The 14,209-nt window shown below is 47.4% G+C and overlaps 2 protein-coding genes across 4 annotated transcripts in view; one reads left to right on the top strand and one right to left on the bottom strand.

Annotated features, from left to right (window-relative positions):
• Window positions 1-6,797, bottom strand: part of SKP2 (S-phase kinase associated protein 2) — a 29,424-nt gene extending 22,627 nt beyond the window's left edge. Inside the window, exons 1-2 of one of the 2 annotated variants that reach the window (XM_006270042.4) lie at window positions 6,636-6,797; window positions 3,542-3,801 (exon numbers count right to left, since the gene is read on the bottom strand). In XM_006270042.4, coding sequence (XP_006270104.1) covers window positions 3,542-3,801; window positions 6,636-6,643 — 268 coding nt within the window. In that variant the 5' untranslated portion in view covers window positions 6,644-6,797. Of the gene's footprint in view, window positions 1-3,541; window positions 3,802-6,011; window positions 6,112-6,635 lie in introns of those variants that run through there. The other variant, XM_059725228.1, reaches the window with a different exon arrangement.
• Window positions 6,798-6,900: 103 nt separating this feature from the next.
• The window catches only part of LMBRD2 (LMBR1 domain containing 2), a 45,384-nt gene continuing 38,075 nt past the window's right edge, over window positions 6,901-14,209 (top strand). Inside the window, exons 1-2 of one of the 2 annotated variants that reach the window (XM_019495946.2) lie at window positions 6,901-7,029; window positions 13,935-13,998. The gene's annotated coding sequence lies outside the window, so the exon portion shown is untranslated. Of the gene's footprint in view, window positions 7,030-9,036; window positions 9,127-13,934; window positions 13,999-14,209 lie in introns of those variants that run through there. The other variant, XM_019495947.2, reaches the window with a different exon arrangement.

Consider the following 14,209-nt stretch of genomic DNA (forward strand, 5'->3'; position numbering starts at 1 on the left):
AAACTATCGGCAGTGACTCCCAGATCTCTTCCCTGTGCACTAAGAAATGATGTAGAGCCCATCACAGTGTAAGAACAGTATGGGTTATTTTTGCCCATGTGCACCACTTGACACTTATTTATACTGAATTTCATCTCCTATTTAGTTGCCTATTCACTCAATAGTGCAAGATCCTTCTGTAGTTCTTCACAGTCTGCCTTGGTGTTTACCACTTTGAATCATTTTCTGTCGTCTACAAATTTGGCCACCTCGCTATTCGCCCCGTTTTCCAAATCAGCAGTGCTGGTCCCAAAGATCCCTGGGGAACCCCATTGTTAATTTCTTTCCATCCTGAAAACTGACTATTTATATTCAGTCTTTTGTTTTCTATCCTTAACCCAATTTCTGATCCATGAGTGGACCTTTTCTGTAATCCCATGCCTAACTTCATTAAGAGCTTCTGATGGGGAGCTTGCAAAAGGCTTTTTGGAAGTTCAGTTATACTGTGTCAACCAGATCACCTTGATCCACCAGCCTGTAGTTTCCTGAGCACGTTCTAGAGCCATTTTAAACATTGGAGCCACACTGAAAACCTTCCAGTCCTCTGGTGCTGAGGCTGTTTTCAGTAATAGGTTGTATGCTAGAGTTAAGAGTTTGGCAGTTTCCGAGCTGAGCTCCTGCAGGAGCCTAGAGCGGTGGTGCCCAACCTTTTTGTCCAGGGGAACAAATGGGCAGTACCTGGTCTGTCCATAGGCTGGATCCAAGTGGTGGTCCCAATCTGAGGTTCAAGGGGCATGGGACGGAGCCCCTTGGATCTCAGATTTGAGGGGAGGGAAGGAAAAGGGGAATTTGGAAGCAGGGGAGGGGCAGCGATAGTGCCACTGCTCCCCTGCTGCCAAATTTCCTGACCCATGGGGAGTCCCACAAGCTAGGTCATATGGTTTTGTGGGCCATGTTTGGCCTGCAGGTCAAAGATTGAATACCCCTGCCCTAGAGTGAATGCCATCAGGTCCTGGTAATTTGCTGCAGTATGGTTTATCCATGTCCTCTGAGACCTTGTCTCCTGACACCTCAGTTTGGGTCAGTTCCACAGACTTGTCCCTCAAGAGGAATGGATCTGATGAGGGAATCTTCTTATCACTTTCTACAGCAAAAAGAAATGCAAAGAACGCATTTAGCAGCAGTGGCCCTGTTATCCTATCACTCCTTTTGCATGCTCTAGCAGGTCATCTGCTTCTAATATACTTAAAGGAATTTTTAGTGTTACCTTCTATGTCTGTAGCAAGTTTCTCTTCAAATTCTGTCTTAGCTACAGATTCCATTTAATTTGCCAGAGTTTATGCTTTTTTTACTTTCCTCACTAGGATTTGACTTCCACCTTGTGAAAGAAGCAGTGTTTCTATTTATTGCCTCTGCAGCTCTGCCATGAAAGCCAGCATGGTTTTATTTTGGTCTGCCTTCCTTTTGACTTGCACTATACATTTACCCTGTGCCAGTTAGAGCCTTACCTAAAAAGCAAAAGACCCAAGTTTAAAATCTTCTCTCTTACCTCCCACGCTATAAACTAAATTAGGTAGGATGTTCTTTACCCACTGTATTCAAGCTGAGGCCCTGCTCAACTCAAAAAATAAAATGAAGATTTACAGAATAGGATTCAATGTTCACAGGCCCACAGAGATCACCAGAGGGAGCATGACTAGTCTTCATGGTTGGAGCATTCATATAGTAGGAGAACCTCCTGGGTTATAGGTCCTACTCTCAAACTTGTTTCTGTGTTTTATCTACTGGCTCTTGAATACAAAATATAAAGCCAGTCCTTTGAGCAAACTCTAACCTACAATGCCTCCCATCCAAGTGACCTGGCCACTAAGCAACAGGGTCCAATTCCCTCTGGTGCTCTTTGTGGCCCCCTTTTTTTTTTATTCCTTGCTGCAAAGTGGCCTATCTTCAGTGGGAGGGTGAAGGATACCAGTAGAGGTACACCAATATATCAGTCCTTTCAGATTGGCACTGATAAAAGGAAAATTGACATTACTGGCAATTGACTATTTTTGGTCAGTATAGCCAATAATGTCATTAATAAATGCCACATGCATGCGCACAGCCTTAGCATGCACATGGCCAGGAATGCAGCCTGGCAGCTTAGAGAGCAGCATTCGGCCAATAAGTTTGTAGGGGGGAAGGGGGATGGTGATCAAGGCTCTCACAGTGAGAGAGGGAATGGGATGGGCAGGCGCTGCCCAAGCAGGGTAGAGCATGGGACGGAGCCACAGGCAGCTTGTCTGGGGTTTGGAGAGGGAGGACGGCTCCCTGCTGCTACACACACCCATTGGAGGGGCATGGGGGGCATGTGCCCCCCAGATTTGTGCATTGAGCGAAGGCGGGCTGCATGCTGTGGGCTTGGGCACTGGGCTGGGGCTACGCTCAGGGCAGGCAGCAGTGGCACTAGGAGGGGTGACTACAGGGTGAGCTACAACCACCCGAAAATTCCCTGTAGCACCTCCGCCCACCCCTAGCAGAGCCCCAGCTCTGTCCCTCTGCCAGGAAGAGGCCAGCACAGCCCTTGGCCCCCAAGCCTATAGTGGGCAGCCCACCTTCGCTGCACACAGATGCAGGGGGGGGGGCACATAACACCCATACCTCCTCCAGGGGTACGCACAGTGGCTGGGAGCCACCCAGTCGCATTCCTCAGATGAGCAGCCTGTGGCTCCATCCCGTGCCCCACCCTGCCTGGACAGTGCCTGCTTCTGCCCCAGCCCCATTCTCACCCTCACTATGGGGGCCTCTATCTGCACCCCTCCCCTGCCACAGACTTACTAGCAAACACTGCTCTCTAAGCTGCCGGGCTGCATATTGGCAATTGGATCGGTATCGGCTGATATGGCTGGTTAATTTTTTGGCCATCGGTATTGGCCAAAAAATTTTTTATCAATGCACCCCTGCTACCCAGAATAGCTAGGGTTCTCTGCTGGGAGGCTGGAAATGCAGGTTTGAATCTCATCAGGCAGAGCAACAGATTGAAACCAGGTTTCTCATTTCCTAGATGAGTGTTCTAACCCTTATGTTATTATGCAGAGGTGGGCATCCCCACTATCTTTTTCTCTTCCTGAGGCAAGCCTGTTTTAAAAAGAAACGGACACAACTGTATTTTGTTACATCCTGCTGGTATGTCAGGTATGTTCTGAGAGTGCCTAGCAGACTGGAACGTTCACGGATGTAGGTGGAAGAATACAGAATTTTTTAATTGTAAGCAAACTTCATCTTGTGCTAAGTGCTGAGCTCTACAGACTGGGGCAGCTCTGGGCACACACAAAAGCTGAAATATGATCTAGATTTTTCTTTAGCTAGAGCGTTTATTTTTTTTTAACTGCAGTTTTGAACTTGACTGCCTCAATTATACCAAAGCCCTGTTTTCAGAACCCAACTTCTTTACTGAAATCCAAGATGCACTGGATCCAGCAACCAAAATCGGGTGGTCTGAATCACAGTATGTGTGACCTGAAATACCTGACCCACAGTCACTGTCACAGGCTGAGAGAAGCCGCGGCTGGTGTTACTCTACCTGACTCTGGCTCTCGAAGCAGCCTAGGCCTGCGTGCAATCACAAAGTCCTTGTCCTTCTCTTTTACTTTCTGCCGTTTCTGAGGAGGAGAGAGGGATATGAGTAGATCCTGTGGGGTGTTTTCACTTCCCAGATGCTCCTTCTTAAGGACAGACACGCCCATGCCCGAAAGTAGCTCTGATGTCTTGGTAGGGTCCCATGCCCACGTGAAACTTGTAAAAACATTACTACTTGAAGGTGGGATTTCCTTGAGATGTCTCCTGCAAGAAGACCATAGGTTACCCTCAGAAAAATGACAATGGCCAATATGCCTAACCCTAAACATCACACTAAAGAGAATGCAGATAGACCATAAAGAATGGTTAAGGCAACTCCAGCTACAACCCCTACAATAATCCAATTCCTCAATGAAAAACAAAAATATGATTTAGTAGCAATACTTTTTTATTTCTATAGCACCCACAAATCTTACAGAGCTTTACAAACATCCACAGCACCTCAAGCAGTAGATCCCCATAGAGAGCAACTGGGGACCAATTCTTGTCAATACATTGAGAAGAAAATGGGTTAAATGCATGCAAACTTAATGGCAGGGAGAAAGCAATGATGAAATGGAAGAAGAGAAGTAACCAAAAATCAGGCAACAATTTTGTTTTTGATTTAGCTGCAAAATAGAAAAGGAATTTTGAACAGTGGTGTCACAGTGACAGGGCTATAACCAAAAGCGTAACAGCATGCCTGGTGGTCACAGACAGAACACAGCACTTTACCATGGAGGTCAGGAAAGCCATCAGGCGCAGCTGAGAAACAAGGACTGTTTAATAGAGGTGCACCAATATATCGGTTGTATATCAGATCAGCACCGATAATAGGAAAATGAACATTATCAGCATTTTTTCACAAGCCAAGATGACCCCAAATATACCCCCATTCCCTCGCCGGTGGGGCACGCTGGGCTGGAGTGGAGCAGCTGCCACAGCATCCCTGGTGCTGGTGCAGTACGGACTGCGTGCTGGGGCTGGGGCAGGTGTTGTAAAAGGTGCCAAAAGCTGGAGACATGACTGGGGCAGAGAGGGGCTGGCAGAGATGAGCTGCCCCCTCTGGCCGAACATGCCTCAGCTTGTGGTACCTGGGGGTCTGTGGCCAGGGGCAGAGCCTCGCAGGGGCCGGGGAAGCCTCCACTGCATGCAGCAGGGTCCTTCCCCCAGTGGAAAGGAAGCCTCCAGGAGTGGAAGAGTGGCACTTTAATTAGAGCAGCTCTGAGAGCCGGCCCAAGAGCTGCTGACCCCTCCCCGTCCCAGCTGGCAAAGCAAGTAAAACTCTGGCTTGCATCTATCAATGCATCTCAAGCAAGACCCAACAAGTCATCCTCCCACTTTACTCAGGCTTGGTGAGGCTGTGGCTGGAGTCCAGAAGAGAGCCACACGCATGAATAGAGGTCAAGAGAACAGGCCTTATCAGAAGAGGCTGAGAGGCATGGGACTCTTCAGCCTGGAGAAGCAAAGGCTCAGGGGTGACTTGGTGGCAGCCTATAACATACATCCTATATATACATAAGGACTATATATACATATACAGCCTATATATATATAAGTGGTGCGCATCTGAAACTGGAAGAATGTCTGTTCACCAGGGCACCCCAAAGGAAGACAAGATCTAACAGTCACAAACTACTGGAAGACTGTTTTAGACTGCACAGAAGTAAAAACTTTCATACCGTCCGAGTCTCTAGAGTCTGGAATAGACTTCCCCCAGAATAGTGCAAGTACCTACTCTGGACATGTTCAAGAAATGCCTGGATGCTCACCTTGCTGGGGTCATCTGACCCAGCTGACTTTCCTGCCGAGGCTGCACCCGATGATCTCATGAGGTCCCTTCCTGCCCTAACGTTTATGAGATTAAAGTGCCTAGAGACCACCCAGCCCTGGGCAACTTCATGCTCAGGCAGCTGCCCCTAGACTGGGGTTGAAGTACAAGGGCTGCAAACGGCATGGGGCACTTATAAATGTGCTCCAGAAGGGGTGGGGGCAGTGCTTTAATTCGAACAGCTCGAAGTGCCAATCTAATTAAAGTCATGCCATACCTCCTGTATCAGCGTCTCCACACTCAGAAATGGTGGTGGGGGTGCTTGAACTAAAACTCGTTCAGCAAGCTATCATTACTAAATATCAGTTATTAGATCCGTATCGGCTGATATGCCTGGTTAATAATTGGCTACTGGCATCAGCCAAGAAAATCTTTACCAGTGCACCCCTACTGACTAAAGAGGAAAGACGCATCACTTATGCTAGTGCATGGGGAGAACAGCTAAAAACAATGGAGGTAAATGAAGAAATGAAAGAACCACACTGAAATTCAGCAAAGTTTTCTCTCTCTACATATTACAACTGTTTGCCAGAGGAAGCAATGGAAATATCATGTCAGGAATCCTAAAATGAGACAGCAAAAAATTCACAGTCACTTCACCTACCTGTGTCCACTCTGAGCAATTTAAATCTATGGCTGTTCATTGGGTCCAGCTTGACAATCCACAGACCGCACCAAGCCCTGCTCACCTTCCTTTATTAAAACCAGTGCGCATGCTGGGCCAGGAGAAATCAAGTAGGTCCACAACGGTCTGCTGGCCCCAAATGTTTGGAAAATACTAGGCTGCTGGGAGTTGAATATAGGAGTTGACATAGATCACTGTCCTAGCGATCTTTAATTTATCATTGAATGGTGGTGAATACTACCTGTCTATTTCCTAGCAGCGAGCCGCACCGCTCAGCAATAGGGGCAAATGGCTGGAAGGACCCGAGCTGTAATCCCAAGTGAGGTGGGGACTTCCCACGCCGCGCTCCGCTTCCGGGCCAGCCCCGCAGGGGGCCAGGGAGCCAGTTACCGCGCGCTGCCTCTGCGGGGAGCAGAGACGTCCGCACACATACACATGCACGCACGCACACATATGCACATATACACACACACACATGCACACACAGAGACACGCATGCATGCATGCATGCCGACGCGTGCTGCCTAGAGAATCAAAGACGACGCAGACAGCCGTGCACTGAGCGCGCGCTGGGGAAGGACCCGGAGGCGCTTCCATCCTCACCTGTGCATGGTGCCCCGCAGCAGATGCACGCGCGGAACGGCCCGGGGTGTCCGCGCGCCACCAGCCCGTTCCCGCGCTCGGCCGCCCCGCCCCGGGCAACGTTCGATCCCGCCGCGTGCGCCGGGACGGAAGCGGCCGCGAGGCCTACTGGGACCTGGAGTTCCACCGCGGCCGCGAGGCCTGCTGGGAGTGGGAGGCTGCGCGGCGGCCGCGCGGCCCGCTGGGAGTGGGAGTTCGAGGCCGGGCTCCCGGCAGGCCTTGCGGCGGTGACGTGCGGGGCGGCGAGCGGCGATGCCCGCAGTGCCGGCGCCGGCTGCGCCAGAGGCGGGGTGAGGCGGAGCCAGCGCGGCCGGGCCGGGGGCATGGAGTGGGCCGCCGTGCCCAGCGCCGACAGGTGAGCTCGGCTTGGCGCAGGGGTCACATCCGGGGTCTCGACCCTGCCCTGGCGGCGTCGGGGGTGCACACGGGTGTGATGGCAGACGGGTGTGTACCACTCACCTGAAAACACAAGTGAGGCTTTATGGCAAGAGCCGCTGTGGGGGCAGCGCCCGGCTGGGATAGATGCAGACCGGGGCCCCAACACCTTCCTCGGCCGGGGGAAGGGGGGGGGATTTGCTCAGCGTGCGACCGCCCCTCCCATCCTGGTCCGTTCACGCAGCGACGTGCACGAGCCTGACTCCGGCTGCGGCTCTGCCTTGTTGGCTTCTGCCCCCAGAGCGAGGCCGGCGCCAGGGCCCCCAAGAGCAGGTGCGCAGGGTCCCCGGGCAGGCCTTGGCACAGGTGGTGGAGCCGTCCTCTGGTTGTTGCCCCCCGTCCCCAACCCTGCCTGTGTGAAGCGAGTGGGCGGCAGAGCTTAGCGCGTGGGTTGCTTTGTCTGGTCTGTTTGGCCCTAAGCACGGCTGTGCTAGTTAAGGGCAGGGCAGTAAAGGCTTATGGACATGGAAAACCGGCAGCGTGTTGACGTGGGGTTCAGCCCACGTCCTTTTAGGAGGCTCCTGCTGATGCTCTTCCTTAGGGCCCAGCGGCTCCACCCAGGTATTTTAACTCGCTCATTAAATACACCCACTCAGATGTTGTTCAGTTTGTTTTAAACTTCCTGTGTAGACCAAGTCAAATCCAGTCTTTGTTTCAGGAGTGCAGGTGTTGATCTCATGCCCTCAAAATGTTATGAAATGGTTGTGAGGAGAAACGTGCAGACTGAATGCACCCTGGCAGCACCTTTCCCAAATGGCAAATTGTGTCCAGGCCGACATAATTTAACGCTGTAATTATTTTGTGACGTCAGAGAGATGCTAACAAAGTCGAAAGCAGTGATTGATCCGGCACAGCATTGTGTGAGCATTGGACTCCTGTCAATAAGAGGCCCATGCTCATCAGGTCGTAGAAAGGTAGGGCTGGAGGGGACTTCACAAGCTTATCTAGTTTAGCCCCCTGCTCAAGGCAGGATCATCCCTGAATAAACCATTACAGCCAAGTGTCTGTCCAACCTGGCCTTGAAAATTTCCAACAATGGAGATTCCACAACTCTCTAGGTAGCCTGTCCTAATATTTTACCATCCTCACAGACAGAGTATTCCTCCTCGTCTCCAATCTTGATTTCCTCTGCTACAGCTTGAGACCATTGCTCCTAGTCCTGTCCCACAAAAGCCACAGAGAGAAGCCTATCTTCATCTTTCCTATAATCATCCTTCAAGTATTTGAAGACTGTTATCAAATTCCCCCCGCCCCTCCAACCCAAAAAGTCTTTTCTTCTCCAGGCTAAATCTCTCTTGTTCTTTCAGCCTTTCCTCACAGGTAATATTTCCCAGGCCCGTAACTATGTCTGTCACTCTGTGCTGGACTTGTCCCAATCTGCCTATATCCTTCTTGAAGCGTGGGGCCCACACTTGGATACATTACACTAGGTGAGGCCTTGCCAGTGCTGAGTAGAACAGAAGAATTGCTTCCCTTGATTTGCAAGTGACTCTCCTGTTAATACAACCCGGTGTGCTGTTGTCCTTTTTGTAACAAGAACATGCTGTTGACTCATTCAGCTTATGGTCTACTGTAACCCGCAGGTCCTTCTCTGTAGTACTGCAGCCTTGCAAGTCATTCCACATTTGGTATTTGTGCGTGCAGTGATTTCATCCTAGATGCAGGACTTTGCACTTGTCCTTGTTGAATCTCATCTGATTAGTTACAGACTATTTTTCCAGTCTATCCAGGTCCTTATAGATCCTAGCCCTGCCCTCCAGTGTGTCTGTCACTCCGCCCAGCTTGGTGTCATCCACAAATTTGCTAAGTGTGCACTCAGTCCCATCATCCAAATCATTATAACAGTATTACTTTATTTACTCAAATCCAAGACAAGTGTGTTTTTGGTTTTTTTTTTCTCCCAATCAGTATGGGGGAGGGGACAAAGCCTCATCTTGGATTCGATTACCCTCATCTTGGATTCGGGCAGGTGGTGGCTCAGCATTGGTTTGGCCCTGGCTTAGGGCTGAAGTCAGAGGTGAGCTGCTGCTTGCTCCAGGCCAGAATATCTTGTTTGTTGAGGGAGGGGGCAAATGGCCAGGGTGAGTGAAGGGTGGCAGAGTAAAACTACAGCTTATCCCCCCGCCTTCCTCACCACCTGCTCCCCTCCTCTCCAGGTGCCCCCTCCCCACCTTACTTTCTCCTTCATCTCTGGTCCCTCCAGCCCCAATTCAGCCTGGTTGGAAGCTGCTGCTGGTTCTCCTGGCCACACTTACCTGAGGGTAAGGGGTAGAGAACGTGGGCATGTAGGGTGATCAAAGGGTTGGGAGGGCAAACTGCAGAGAGGCAGGGAGTGGGAAGTCAGGCTGCAGTAGGCAGGCACAGACATGGAAGGGCAGGTGGCAAGGGGGTAGGCAATAGGGGGACACATAGTGGGGGTAGGCACAGTGGGGGGCAAGGGGTTGGACTTTGCCCCCTCATCCCCTGCCACAGCAGTGGGGGAACAAATTCAAAACTATCTTCCACTAATTGTATTTGGTACATGGAAAATTTTATAAGAAATTCAGTTTTCCATGTGGAGAATCTAGTTACTGGGGGGGTCATCTTAAATTGAAAGTCATCTTGAATTTGGGTAAATATGGTAAATGATACCAGACCCAGGATAGATCCCTGGGAAATCTTTCTTGATACCTCCTCCCAACTGGACATTGAGCCATTATTCCTACTGATTTTTTCAAGTGAATAAAATGTTAAACCCCAAAATGTTTAACTGAAGTGACAGACTGTGGCTTAAGGCAGGGGTGTCAAACCCTGGCTCTACAGGCTGAATGAATAGTGCATAGCCTGCTCCACAGGTTGCATATGGCCTATTGACCTGACCCTGCTCCCCAGCATTCTGGATCCAGAGTATTCAGTGACTATGCCAAGACTCAGGCTGCACTTAAGGCCCACCAGAAAGCAGCTGTGGGGGCAACCACAAGCAGCGTCTGGGTCAATTCTAGACTCAGGAGCAGCTCTGGGGATCAGTTGGTAGATGGGGCTCTGCAGGCCAGATTTGGTCTGCAGCCTGGATCATTGACACCTGCGGTTTAAAGGCTATAATGTTTAACTGGTGATGAAAAGGGGGATATTTTTTCAGTAGCCTTGTTTTCTAAGCTGCCTGTCTGACTCTCTTTAGCTGGCTTTTTTCTATCTTCCAAAGTCTTGCATCCAGTTTATTCTGCTTGGAATTGCGAACCCATTGCTGTATTAAAAGTGTGACTTCTTACCTCTCAGTTACCAAAAGCTTATTCTCTCATGCACTATGAATGTTTAACACCTTCAATTGATGTATGCAGGCATTTGGGGGGGTTTTTTACTAATGTTTAACCTGTGTTTGTCTTCCTATGTTGTAAGGCCATGGTCCTCCAGTTGGCTGCCTTAAATGCAGCCCTGGTTTGTGTGATTGCAGTTGCCGAGCATGAAGATCCTAGTCTCTTATTTCTGGAAGATCCTTTTTACAGAGAGACCTTTTAAACAAAAGGCAATGTGTTGCTTTTCTTTAGGGAGATGTGAAAAAGCAACTAACCTGTTAAGGAAATTTCTCTCTCTTGTTGCATTCCATTGAGCTTTCAAAAATGTTTCTTTGCAAAATGAAACAAATGTCAATTGGGGCCCTGTCAGTGCTAAGTAAAGCAAACTATTTAATTTGTGTATTTACACTGTTTGTTTCTCGCTTTGTTTTCAAAGTGAACCTCTTCTTTATCTGGTTTCAGTATAACATCTCTGTGGGTAAAGAAGTTCTTCCCATCTCTGCCAGTCGCAGTTTACACATACCGTTAGTGGCTCTGGAAAAAATGTAAAATGCAGTAAGAATGCTTAGTAAGAGCCTAATTAGATTCGGATATTAAGATTAGTGTTAAAGGTAATCTTAAATTTATTAAACCTAATATGAAAGCCCTGTTTCTTATAGTTTGACCTTTTAAAATCAATAATGAGAAAACAAAAGCAGATGCACACCACAAATCTACTTTAATGCTAAAATATAGTTAAACCAGCATAACCCTCCAAGAAAAGATGCCATCCTGTAAGAATGCAGTATAGCAATGTGGATTAAGCACTTTATAGTCACGATAATGCATCTACTGTAGTACTCATGTTAGCATCAGCAAGAAAAAATCAGTCACTCCTGAATTGATATATCTGTGTCACTAACATTTTTAATTGTAGAGCTAACCTAGGAAGCCTCTAAATAGTCAGATTCTTTTGGAATTAAGTTTAACTAAAAATCACTTTAAATTCTGAATCTGGTTTAAAAAAAAATCATTTGCTATCCATTCTTCATTGTCTGCTCTAGTTCATTATTCTTTTGCTTTGCACAAGTCAAAATCAATCTTAATACATTTCTTTTTGGTTCTAAATTATACAAAGCTTTACAGGATAAGTTAATTTTGCAAATCATTCTTCAAAAACAATTTTTTTGTAGATCTCTCTGCCTCCCATCTGAAAAAAGCTGCTAGACTTCTGTTTGTAACTTCCCTTGCTAACTTGGTACAATTTGATGGTGATGTCTTCTCCATCTACATGGTACAGAGTTTCCTAAGCTCTTTCCATCTAGTCTGTCTCTCAGTGAAGTTACTGGCAAAGAAGAGCTGACAAAGCTTGATCTTTTGAGCCTCATTCTGACCCAGAAAGTGTTACCTATGTTGTAGGTGGTCAAAAACAATCCCACCAGGCTTTTGCTCAAAAACTAGGGAACATTCCTATAAGCATTGCGTCTCTGAGCAAGTGCCTTACGTCTTGAAAACTTACCCTCCAAAAGAAGATCTTGCAATACAAATAGGATTTATTTACAGTGACATTCATTTGGCTGTAAGCTCGTTTTGTCTTTCCCATTTTTCCTCCTTCCTCCCCCTTCTGCACCCCACCCTCCCACCAACTTTCCCTGTAAAAATTCTACCTTTTTCAATATATTTAAATCAAATAATTGCTTTGCTTGGGGTACCTATGGTTAGCTTATTACAGACTAATCAAAGGCAAATCTTTATCTTACTAGAACCCATATTCATTGTGTTGATACACACTTGACGCTTGAAAGCCTTTTTTGTCAAGGGGAATTTAATATATTTCTGATATTCATAGTGACTGCTGAAAACTCCATTTGTTCGAGCTTAAGCTTCTCTATGTATATTATTTTCTTGGTAGTGTTAGATCAAAGTGAGTGCAACTCTGAGATTAGCGACTGATTCATTTTTGTCCAAAGTTTTTCATAAGTGTAACCAGAGATGCCTCTAGAAAGGGGTGTTTCCATCTAAACAAGAATTTTCATCTTACCAGGCTTAAGGTTTGTTCCATGCAAGCTTACTGATTTTCCTGTCACTTCTCCCATATTCTCAGTGTCAAAAGGTCATCGGGATTCTATTTGTGGCTGCAAAAAGTCTTGGCCACCCATCTTTGTGTTTCATTTTGCACTTGCCTTTAGCTATCTGGTGAGCACTTTATTGTTTTATGATCTTTATAAGCTTACTCGTTAGGGCTGTTTGAAGCTTTGGTCCCTGGTTTTATTCGGTGGCTGAATCTCCGAATCGAATCAGGAGACCCTTTAATCTCTCCAAATCGAATCAGAACTGTCCAAATTGATTCGAAAAGATTCGGTGATTCGGACATAGACACGGCTTTAAAAGTTTTTTCTGCATACCTCAAGGTACGAGGCAGCTCATCAACACTGCGATGGTAGGGTAGATGGAGCATCCCACAGGATCTCAGAGGGGTCCCCAGTGCTCTCAGCAGCAGACCCAAAAGTGGACCAGAAGCACTTCCGGTCCACTTCTGGGTCCGCTGGGGAGCATGCTGGGGGCCCCCCCAGCTCAGTCACTGGGTGCTGGGGGTACACCGTGGGGTCCCCCTGTGGCTGATCACAGAGCTGGGGAGGGGGGGCAGGCAGCGCGTTCCGGTGGACCCAAATACTTCCAGTCCACTTGCGGGTTCGCCACCAAGCACGCGGGGGGGCCTGCACTCCTGTGGGATGCTCCATCCACCTCAGCATCGCAGCGTTCACAAGCCATGCCTGGTACCTTTAGGTATGTAGAAAAAACATTTAAAGCTGTGTCTATGGCTGAATTGCTGATTCTCCAAAACAGCATCGAATCTTCAGATTTGGATTCGGCCAAATCAAATAGGGGACAGTGATTTTATTGGCCGAATCAATTAATCGAACCACTGTCCCCAATTCAGGCCAAATTCGAATCGAATGTGGCCCATTTCACACACCCCTATTAATCATCACACTTCTAGAATGACAGACAGAAGGCACGGCAGGTGCCACCTTGGACACTTAAGTGGTTTAGAGAGGCATGAGCTTTTATAGGCATGCCTCTTTGAATCAGTTAGTCTCTAAGGTGGCACTCTGCCCTTCCTTCTGTCTGATTTCAGACTAACACGGCTAACCACCTCTCTTGTCTAGAATGAAGTGATGGTGCAGCCAGACTAGCACTGCTTCCTACTAAGATGTTATCATTGCAGACTTCTGTAAGGGAAGGATATAATTCCCTGTGTACATACTTGCAGAGCATTATTACTTGGATTTGGCCCCATGAAATGGTGGCTGAATTTTATTAGTAGAAGGAAATGGTTCTTGGAAACATATATAGCTACAGGTCCAGTTCTGCTTTTCTGGCTTGTCTTAAAAAAAACCTGTTGACCTCAGTGTGTTTTTAGAGGCATTCATTAGAATAAAAAGTGCCTTGATTAATGCTCTTTATCAAATCTTACAGATAATGGAAACCTTGACCATGGGTGAAATAAGTGGAAAATTTACACTTAGTGACAAGTTAGTTACTTAATTTGTGTTTCCTTTGTTTCTTCTAGAAGCCAACAGTAGAAACTGCCTCCTGTGGCTAACTTTTCAGGAACAACCTTAACAACAGACCAGGTAATAAAAAGATTAAATAAATGGTTCAAAATGCTTTAAATACATTGGGATAATATGTACCTGTGGTAAATTGAGTTAACATTTGAAGGCTTTTCAGACAAGATTTCAAGCAGATTTCTTTTCAGCCTTCATTTAATTAATATAGAATCAATTTAAATAGTTACACTAATGTCAGTGAGTATTACATTAGGCCTCAAGTTGTCTGAACAGT

Source organism: Alligator mississippiensis, chromosome 3 (assembly GCF_030867095.1).
Source record: "Alligator mississippiensis isolate rAllMis1 chromosome 3, rAllMis1, whole genome shotgun sequence".
Taxonomy (NCBI): Eukaryota; Metazoa; Chordata; order Crocodylia; family Alligatoridae; genus Alligator; species Alligator mississippiensis.